Raw genomic sequence first — 11,089 nt, forward strand, 5'->3', positions numbered from 1 at the left:
AAACATTCGAATTGTAATTGTTATAGTTACATTCGTATTTTATTGTTTTGAAGGTTTCAATCTACACATGCTCAAAATCCAAAATTTGAAATCATTTTCGTAAACTCGAGGATGCGCTTAAACCACCGACGTGCCACATAGAACAAAAAATGCGTCAGATATTGTCCTAATTGTTTAAATTAAAATACATTGTTACACTAGCGGTATCTGTAAAATGGTTAGCGTGGAATTCTTCGTCGATACCACAACAGTACGCAAAAACCAAGGTGTATCGACGTTGTTCCAGGTATGCTAGTACAAACAAACTTTCTTTTAGCATGTTGAACATCGTTTTTCGAGCTTTTTATTATCCTATGTAAGTACTATTTAACAAAACTATCCATTGCAAGCAAAAAACTAACAGAATACATGCATTTTTAATGAGTTCTAAATACTATTTTGCTGCATATTACCACCGCATACGCCGCTGAGGGAATTGCACACCTTCTGTAATATCAATCTACTCATCGAGAAGCCTGCTCAGATTCAAACATGGCGGTGCGATCTGTCGTAGTTTGACAGTAGTGATCGCTTCATTTCAAAACAATCGTTATTTTGTATGGGACACTTTCCGAATGCCTCTGTCATGTCGGTTCGTCGGTACTTAAACTGTTCCTACGAAAAAGAATAAAATTTTAGCGCAAACGAAATAAGCCAACAAAACGTCCGTCTACCTCTAGCTGAGTATTCAACAAATGTTCATCAAAATATTTCTCGACAAACATATGATTACGGCTTAAAAGCCAGCCGTCAAAATTCCCTTTGAAAGGAAATTCCGAACAAACCGTTACTGGCCAAACCAGCCCCGTGAAAACTGTTTGTTGCCTGAAGCTGCCACCAAATGCCAGTAGCGCTAGCTACGTTTCAAATGTTCAAGGTCTGTTCACATGAACTGCATAACACTGTTTAAAAGTTGGAATCAAAACAAGTAATTAATGACAATATAAGATAATTCACGCTTTCTCTTGCATCGCTTCTTTTCCACAAAATCCGAACGCTTTTATAACCTGAGTACCAGTTAAGCACATCAAAATGAAGTTTGTTTGCATTCGAAAAGTTTCAGGTCGAGTTAACAACATTGGCTCGTTGCAATGTGAACGCTGCTTAAAGCGCGTTCGCTGTCATTTTTGACAACTAGCCGAGCCAGAAAGCCAGCTTATGTTGGCTTCACTCATTTTTCAAAGAAACGTCAAAACATTCACTCTCTTGGGCCAAACACAGTTCACTGCAGTTAATGAAAGAGAAAACTTTTCTCTTTTGTTTACTACTAACATCTGTAATAATTGAATTAGTAATTGGATGCACTAATCATGTGCATTAGGGCACTGTACAAAAATTTTTTTTTGAATTTTCAAGGGCCCCCCCTCTCATATTGTGACGAATGTTAAGCTCAGATGCCAAATTTCACATCATTTGGACAATATTAGACCCCCGCCCACTCCGCTTGCAATTTTTTGAAATTGGTACTATGGAAAATATGGAGGAAAAATACATTAAATGCTATAACTTTTGAAGTAGCAATCAGAAAATTACAATTTATACCTCTTTTGGAAGGAAATAATCTTAGTATTTGAATGAATATATTTTGGTTTCCAGGAAAATACGGAAAAGTGGGGAACTGGGTGATTTTGGCCACGAAATCCCCTATTTTTAATGGTTTTTCTGCTCCGTGATGCAAATCATACATATTTTGTAGTTTTTCTAATGTGAAAAAATCTCAGAAATCGATCGGAACCCTTTTGACCTTAGTCCGAATACGAGAAGTTGGAGATATAGGGCTTTTTGTCATTCATATTAAATTTTATCATTTTCTCATGCATCTCTATCTCTATTATTCTTCAATCAATTTTCATAAAATGTAACTTGTTGAACGTGTAAAATTCTGAGGAATAAAACAAAAATAAAAACGTTAAAGGTAAAATTCAGAAACATCAAACTTTTTGATATTTACTCTACAAATCTCATTTTTTTATTTATTTGTCCTAATACCTCAACTTCCCCTATTTTTTTCAGGAATGAAACTTTTCTCATGTTATCCCTAAGCATGTTTTACACAAAAAGTAGTAAATTAAATAAGAATTTTGTTGTTAAATGGAGTTAATATATGCGATTTTATGATAAAAATGTGAAATCGACACTATATGTCAGATAATTTGATGTTCCTGAATTTTACCGATAACGAATCAATTTTTGTTATAATCCTAAGGATTTTCCACGTTCAACAAGGTAAAGTTTATGAAAATTGAGTGAAGAATAATAGAGATATATTCATGAGAAAATTATGAAGTTTTATATGAATGACAAAAGGCCATATAACTACAAACTTCTCGTATTCGGACAAAGGTCAAAAAGGCTCCGATCGATTTTTGAGATTTTTCACATTAGAAAAACTACAAAATATGTATGGTTTGCATCACGGAGCAGAAAAATCATTAAAAATAGGGGATTTCGGGGCCAAAATGACCCAGTACCCCACTTTCCCGATTATTTCCTTCTACAGTTGTAGCATTTGCTACTTCAACAGTTATAGCATTTAATGTATTTTTCCTCCATATTTTCCCATAGTACCAATTTCAAAAAATTTCAAGCGAAGTGGGCGGGGGTCAAAAATTGTCCAAATGATGTGAAATTTGGCATCTGAGTTTACTTTGACATTTGTCACAATATGAGGGGGGGGGGCTTCGAGAATTAAAAAAAAAAATTTGCGATGCTCTAATGTACATAATATGAGCTTTCACCGATAGCTCTAGTTCACCCACAAGAGATTTCAAGTTTCTATAGTAATATATATGGAAACTCGGACATAAAATCTTAAAATCCAGTAAAAAATCCACAGTAATTCTGCATACTTCAAAACTTGTGGTGGCGTACCTTATTTTATAACGAATAGCTTTGTTGAAGATCGCATATTGATTGGACGCTCCCCTAAAAAGTTGCGGTATGTGAAGCCAATTACTGTTTGATTTAACAGTGTTCCGAAAAAAAGTCAAAATTGTTGCCGGTCTACTATACATATTGTGCATCCTCATAAAAATTCAAGTCAATCCGTTGATTAGTTTTTGAGTTATCGTGTTCGCTAATTTTAAAAAGCTGTTTCGAAAAAAAAACGCTATTAAAGGGTGTTCCACATCAAATTGCATCACGGATAAAACGCTGTAGAAAATGACCCATTGGGTATTTTCTCTTGAAAATTTGGGTAGAAGTAGTTTAGCGTGTATTGTTTACACTGTATTTTTATCGCTGTCAGTTTTTCGAAAATTGTTGCCGACTGATTGAAATCTGCGTGTGTTAGAGCAAATACGAGCGTGGAATACAATCGCTCAACAAAAAAATCGTTCAGCACATACCATCAAATCTCAACCGTTACAGAGTTATTGAACTTTTTGTGTAAAAATAACTTATTTATCTGAAAATTCTAACTCGAAAAGTATACCTCGTATTTTAAATCTTCCAGTTCCATTGGAAAGATGAGAAAGTTTTCTATTGAATGGTGTTCCCATATATTTCAGTTATTAGTTTTAATTTCCTTTTAGTTGTAAAGTAGTTAAAAGTTAGTGTTTTTGATGAGGTTTTTGTTAATTTTCTCAAAATAATGAACTATGATTATAGCAATATCTATTAGCCAAAAGTTGGTGTTGAGAACGATTCATAATTTGTTTTTCAACATCATATTCCTATCTCTTCTTGTTTCGTTATTATTTCACTTCCAAACTTTTCCTGACTTGCAAGTTCTTAAAAGACTCTAATCTACAAAATATGCTGTAAATCGCAATTACCAGGGATTCATTGGAAAACTGAGAAAATTTCATTTCGATGAATGTACATTGTACAGATATCTTTTAGTTAAGTGTACTAAATGACTTTTTACTAGTAAAATATCTCAAAATTAGCATTTTTTGAGTTTTGTAATTATTCTAATTATTAATCAACTAAATTAATCGTCACTATTGTTCATTTGGCGCCCCTTAATATTCTCTACAACTTGTTATTTGACACTTTATCCCTATCGCATTTCATTTCGCTGCAATTTAATAGTTAACACAGCATGGCCTCATCACAAATGCAGTGGGTTCTAAATTGTTGTTTTTGCATATGAAACGAGAGGATAAAAATGATTTTGCTTGGAAACTAAAAGAGATAATTGAATGGAGTCAAAGAAAGAATTGTAAAACTGGCTGAGATGCATTATTTCCATTATAATAATGGTGATTTTTATTATTTACTATTTTAAGAAAATAACGAAAATGCTAATAATAACACTAACTTTAAACTAATTTACATCTAAAAGAATACTAAATTCACTTAACTGAAAGGTATTAATACATTTTTCGCTGCAAAATTTTCCTGGCTTTCGAATAAAAATAATACAAAGGTACAAAAAGTGCCATACTTTTTCAATAAGAGCTAGTATTAGTGAATATGAGATAAAAAAAAAATCCAAGTTCAATAACCCAAACACATGAAAACAAGACAAGATAAGTGTATTATGCCAAAGAACAAATTATGCAACTCTTCAAGACTAACAGTTTTAATTATTAAAATGGTGATGTTAACTATTAAGATATTCGCGTAATGAACGAAAAATCGATCAAAAGTGTTAAAATTTAAATAAATTACTGTGAAAAGGTTACTTAACCTCATTAGCTGAAACATTTGAGGATATTTTTCAATGGGAAATTTTCTCACCTATCCAATGGATCTAAAATATTTGAAATACAAAATATATTTTTTAATTAGAGCTATTTGCAGACAACTAAGTTTTTAACACAAAAAGTTCAATAACTTAGTAACGGTTGAGATTTGATGGTGTGTATAGTTTCTGCTTGGAATACAGTACAGTATCTACTTAGTGAGTGAGATTGTTCCAATCTCATTTCACGATACTAGACACCAGCACCAGCACGTCCCGCCATCAGAGATTTTTTTTCTCATGTACTCTACTTTAGTCTAACCAAAAAATATTTTATTTAAAAAGTTGCAGAATAATATTGTGAGTAGGGGAACATGGGGAGACTTGGCCAAGCGCAAAATTCTATTATTGACTATGACGTGTTCTATTAGGTTCTTAAATTTTTGCCTTTCTCATATAAAGAAAGGCTATGCAATCACTGTAAAAATCGACTTTTTAACCGAGTCCCGGAGAGCCGAGTGTCATACACCATTCGATTCAGTTCGTCGAGATCGGCAAATGTCTGTGTGTATGTATGTGTGTGTATGTGTGTGTCATTTAAACTCACACAATTTTCTCAGAGATGGCTAAACCGATTTTCGCAAACTTTGTTTCATCTGAAAGGTATAACGCTCCCATAAGCTGCTATTGAATATTTAGTTGATCCGACTTCCGGTTCCGGAGTTGTGGGTTGAAGAGTGCGGTCACACAGTAAATTCCCATATTAACTGGTACCACCATGATGTTCAAATGATGTAAAACATATTAAAATTGATGTAACATTACTCTAGTTTGCGGGTCTGGATCACTAATGATCAATCAAAGCAGCTTTGACCATATTAGCCACCTATGACGGTTCATGACGCCCCCGGGGAACCCGCCAAGTTCCTAAGCTAATATCACACCCATTCCCCAACGAATTCTCTACCGATTTTTACAAACATGATTTCAAATGAAAGATACAGAAATACCGTTGACTGCTGCTGAATTTCATTCGGTTCTGACTGTTGCTTCCGGAGTTACAGGGGTGTTAGTAAGGATACACTGGAATTTCCCATATAAATCGGACTCGATATGAGGATAGACTAAGTTGTGGTTTTATTTAAAAGTGCACATTAAAAATACTCTTGACTTGTGTTCCTACTACCCAATTCTCAAACGAATATTTATATCAGACTAGCTCGCGCTTTTAGCAATACTCCTACGGCCGGCTGTTTGGAGTTCAAATTGCTGTAGTTTAGGGAAAAACTAAATCACTCTTGATGGCCGGCTATCCAGAGTTTAAATACAAGAAAAATCATAACTAAATATCTTTTTGCTCTGAGTATACGTGTACTCGGAGATTAACCATCCCACCGCATAAAACATATTCATTTTGTGGTCGCATTGCCTGCTTGTGGCGAATCCTAGACCTGTACCTGTCCTTCAATCCAACTCCGTAATATCTATGGAAGCGTCGCTGAGTCGGGGGCCTTCCTTAAGTAGGTATTACATCAACATTTCCTACCCTATCCTAAGTATCGGTGAAGATGGTCGTGGCCGGCAATAACGATTCTCATGCTATTGGTTTACTGAACTCATAAGAGATAAAGTTCATTCCCGATCATTTATCTCACAAGCAAGATGAGTTGAGCTACCTATAGGCAACATGATAATCGTTAGTATGCAATCTACGAATAGCACCGTGCTTCGCAACGCAACGCAACGCAACTGGAATTTCCCATATAAATCGGTACAATCGTAATACCTCAGAGGCTAAAAACTATTGAAATGGTCACCAAATTACTTCTAATCGCAGATCTAGATCACTGATTGCCAATCAAACATTCTTTGAATATATTGTCCACTATCGACGATTCCGGAAGTCCGGAATTCCGGGCATATTCTACAATTATAGTCACATCGGTTCTTCGGTGATGACTAAACCGATTTTCTCAAACCAGGTCTCAAATGGAAGTCAAAATATGCAGTTGAGTATTGCGTCATCCCCCTCCCCCCCCCCCCGCCTTGCCCAGGCACCTCCCTCCTTCATCACTACCGTCCCCTTGGACCACCCTCACGCCCGCATTTCCTTCATCCACCCTGTATACCGAGATAAGATGAAGGATTTCTGACGCATCCTCCACTCCCACTCTACCCATTCCCTCCACTTTCAAACCCATTCCACCAACATTTCAAAATATAATCACATGACGATAACATTGAACTCATGCTGATTAAGCTAATTAAATATTATTCTTTTGCCTTTCTCATATAGAAAGGTTATTCAATTGCTCCAAAAACCGACTTTCTAACCGAGGCCCAGAGGGCCGAGTCTCATGTAACATTCAACTCAGTTCGCCGAGATCGCAAAATATTCTGTGTGTATGTATGTGTGTATGTATGTGTGTATGTGCGGATTTGTTAACAAAATTTCCACATCGGTTTCTCGGAGATGGCTGAACCGATTTTTACAAACTAAGATTCAAATGAAAGGTATAATATTCCCATAGGTTGCTATTGAATTTCATTTTCAACATCTTGTTCCGTATTACGAGTTGAAGAGTATGGTTTCAAAACAAAATTTGTTGATTTGTCCACATCGGTTTCTCGGAATTTTCTGAACCGATTTTAACAAACTTGATTTTAAATGAAAGGTCCATCAGCTGCTGTTGTATTTTGTGTGGATCCGAGTTCTGGTTCCTGAATTACAGGGTGATACGTACGATTACGCAGCAAATCCCGATTCTAACGAATTCTGCGATGAATGTAAAAAGGGGATTTTTTTTCCAAAATGTAAACACAACTGTTGAATTTGTAGATCTAGGTCACCAATAGTCATTCAAAGTCTCTTTGGTCACCATTGACGGATCCGGAAGCATCCAAATTCAGAATAACGGTTATATTGATTTCTCGAAAATGGCTAGACCGATTTGATCAACTTAGTCTCAAATGAAAGGTGTTGCGTCCCGGAAACTGATATTCCATCTCCATCCGACTTCCAGCTCCGGAGTTACGGGTTGTGGAGTGCGATCACATAGAAAACTCCGATTCAAACCGATACCGTGATGAATGCAAAAAGGTGCTCTTATATATACTTACCAAGTGTAATAAGAATGAAAGACATTTCCATAATGGTATATTGTACGAACCAGCTACTAAATCATAGTTTGTTGAAATGAGAAAGGCACAATTGCACCTCTAGGTGGATTAAAACAGGTTTTTTAATATTGTCTTGGTCAAGTCTCCCCGCAGTGACAGACTTGTCCAAAAAAAAAGCGTTCGCAGGAAAACCTTTATAACTTTTGCAAAAATATTTTGCAAAAAATCAAGAACATGCACAATTCCTTTGCACATCATATCTCAATGAGTATTGAAGGATTGAAAACTTTTTTAGAGATTTACGCAGGTTTAGCTGAAAACCTGCTCAAGTCTCCCCATGTTCCCCTATATCCTACGGAAAAAAATGCTGGCTCCAAAATGACATCTAAGGCCTCGAATAGGCTTTGTCCCACCTTTTTTGGATTGATCCCTGTGTCCAAATCGCGCTCGTCGTTCGATGACCGCCAAAAACACTACCACCATTGGGTGCGAGCCCTCTTTACCGCCTTCTGCACACCCGCCTGAGTTGCTCACCAAACTAATCACCATCGGCACTACAACAAAAACACGAAGAAAAACCACCACCACTGTACCCTTTTGAACAGGGAATGAGTATGCATTATAAAAATATGTCAAAATTTGTTGTTAGGAAAACTGTTTTATTGGAAGTTTCTCCTTGATCCAAATACACCGAAAAAGTTTATTTTACGTCTTTAAAACGATAAATATTAGATTGTTGACATTTTATGATGGAGTAACGCAAATAATTTTTAAAAAGAGCTTAATTACACAAATTTATTTTTTTTAGTTGGAGCTAACTACCAAATATCTCGATAACTATCGCATTTAAGTAGATTTATTGTTAAATGCATTTTGATTTAAAATGATACTTAGAATTACATTCTGTGATAAAATTACAGGTTTGTATGTTAATTAGCATGAAATTTAAAAACATGGATTAAGTTATTTTTAAAAAGCTTTTGTACCGATAATGTCTCCATCTTGCAATCACATTCAACCTCGTAATTACATTCATAGTTGGATAGTATTATTAGTAGGGTCAAAATAGGCTCATCATCCTATTCTTCGGAATTAAAAAAAGATTTTATCCAAGCCACACTTATTACTCAGAACAAACGTAGCCATTTACTGGAGCAAATGATTCATCTTAGGCCGACTGAGAATTTATTTATTTTGCAAAACAATCCTTTCCTTCTTGCTCAACACCTCTTTGTAATCTCTTACATGAATAACCCATTAGCCATGCAATTGCTATCCATCTTTTATCATATCAGTTCTCCGTTTCCGCGATAAGAACAACTGGACTGCAACCGTGGGCTAGGGCGGGTGATCGATGAAAAACACATCTTTTCATCACAGTGTTTACAACTCTCCAGCGAAAGCAAGTGCCCTGCTGTTGTCCCTTAGTTTTAGTCACCAAACTATTGATAAGCATGATGATGATTAAGAAAAATATTCGTCAGATTTACGCTATATCATCAGGTTAATGATACCAGCCAATCGTTTGATAAAAGTATAATTCAATCTATTTCCCTTCCAGGTCTGTTAACATTGATCCCGTCTGGAATATTCCTCGCCGTTGGATTATTCAACCCTGAGCTGCATCGACATTCGTGGACGTTTGACCACGAGGAGCACACGATACTGTTAACTATTCTCTTGTTCCACATCGGAGCGATTGCCGGAGCAGCTATCACCGTATTGCTTCTTCCCACCTACTACAAACAACACATTGCGGTAAGATCACGATCCTTTCTATTTCACCGGGTTAAGACTAAGTATAAAAACCTCTTAAAATTACCAGCGCTTCTACTACTACGCCTACATCGGAGCCGGTGTTCTCCTGGCAGCCCGTTTCTACGATCTCTGGTCAATTCTGATCGCGAGAATCATCGGTGGAATGGCGTTCGGGTCCGTCTATCTGACCATCGTTATTCACGCGGGAGAGATCGCTGCCGATGACTTTCGCACGACGGTAGTTGCCTTCGTCAGCATATTCCTTATGATCGGATACCTCATGCATGCTACGATCAATTCGCTGATCATGCACGACGATGCAATGGAACCGACCCAGATCTACGGAATCGTTGCGATTCTAGCAGGTGTGTTCAGTGGCCTTTCGGCCACCTTTCTTACGCGAGAGTCGCCGTTTTTCCTGCTGAAACGAGAGGGAGAAGCATCTGCGGCGGACAGCATTGCCAAGCTGCGGCAAGAGCCGATCGATTCTACGGTAGTGTTTGCTGAACTAGTCGAGGTTAAGATAACGGTTCGGAATGATCCAGAGGAGCATGGCAGTATCCACAAGGAAAGGAATCTAAGACCGTTGATCCTGTTGATTGTTTGCGCTGTTGTGAAAGCATTGTGCTTCAATCTGATTCTTAACCTTCTCCAACTTTACGTCGTTGATGAAGTAAACTTCTGGTGGAACATCGAAGAGTACAACATAGCACCTGTGTTACTAATACTGATTCGGTTAGCCATAGCAGTTCTTTGGATCCGAACTGAAGATAAACTTCCCAAGAAGCTACTGTTTACACTGACAAGCTTCTTCAGCGGAGCGATTCTGGTAGGGACCGGAGTATGCTACCTAACCGAGAGTGAACTGTCAGCCAGGACAACAGTTCCCCTGTTTTGTGTCTATCAGTTGGTGTCCGCAAGCGGAACTTCCTTCATAGGGGATGTCTTCTGCTCGGAAGCATTTTCACCGAAGAAGAAGATACTCTCGGTTGCTGTTGTACAGTCGGTTGAGCAATTGGTTCACATCGTCGTTCTGTCGGTGGCATTTTCACCCAAATTTTCCCTACATCGGGGAATATTTGGGGAGATATTACTGGTAGCCGGAGTACCTGTTCTGGTGGGTAGCATCGTGCTGCAGTTGCTGCTACCGGAGACGAAGAACATGTCTCTTCGGATGGCACGGGCTGAGTTTGAGCAGAAGGAGAAAATTTCAAGTCGGCGGGCAAAATGGTGTGTAAAAACGTGCACTATCTAGTGTAATTGTGACAAAGATACATTTGAGAATAGTGAACTCTGCTTGAAAAATAATATCGGTTCCACCCTTACACGAATATTGTTTGATTATTTAGTTTTAAGAGTGATGATATTGTCGGAGTACCTATGACGAATAAATGGTGTGATTCAAGCTTGAACACGTTGGCGATATACGAGAACTAGTATTTTGGTTTGTTACCGAATCATTTAATCGACCTCACCTACACATAAGATTCATTGTCTATTATTTTACTTTTCTTCGGAACTCATTCCTTGCTTGAACCTTTG

General features: G+C 37.2%; 1 protein-coding gene across 1 annotated transcript; it reads left to right on the plus strand.

Annotated features, from left to right (window-relative positions):
• Positions 1–9,186: 9,186 nt before the first annotated feature.
• LOC131692142 (uncharacterized) lies at positions 9,187–10,856 on the plus strand. The gene is made up of 3 exons (XM_058979017.1): positions 9,187–9,292; positions 9,351–9,547; positions 9,615–10,856. Exons 1-3 carry the CDS (start codon positions 9,244–9,246, stop codon positions 10,800–10,802), a joined length of 1,434 nt encoding a protein of 477 aa, XP_058835000.1. The 5' UTR covers positions 9,187–9,243; the 3' UTR covers positions 10,803–10,856.
• The last annotated feature ends 233 nt before the right edge of the window (positions 10,857–11,089 follow it).

The sequence above is a fragment of the Topomyia yanbarensis genome, chromosome 3 (genome assembly GCF_030247195.1).
Source record: "Topomyia yanbarensis strain Yona2022 chromosome 3, ASM3024719v1, whole genome shotgun sequence".
NCBI classification, from domain to species: domain Eukaryota; kingdom Metazoa; phylum Arthropoda; class Insecta; order Diptera; family Culicidae; genus Topomyia; species Topomyia yanbarensis.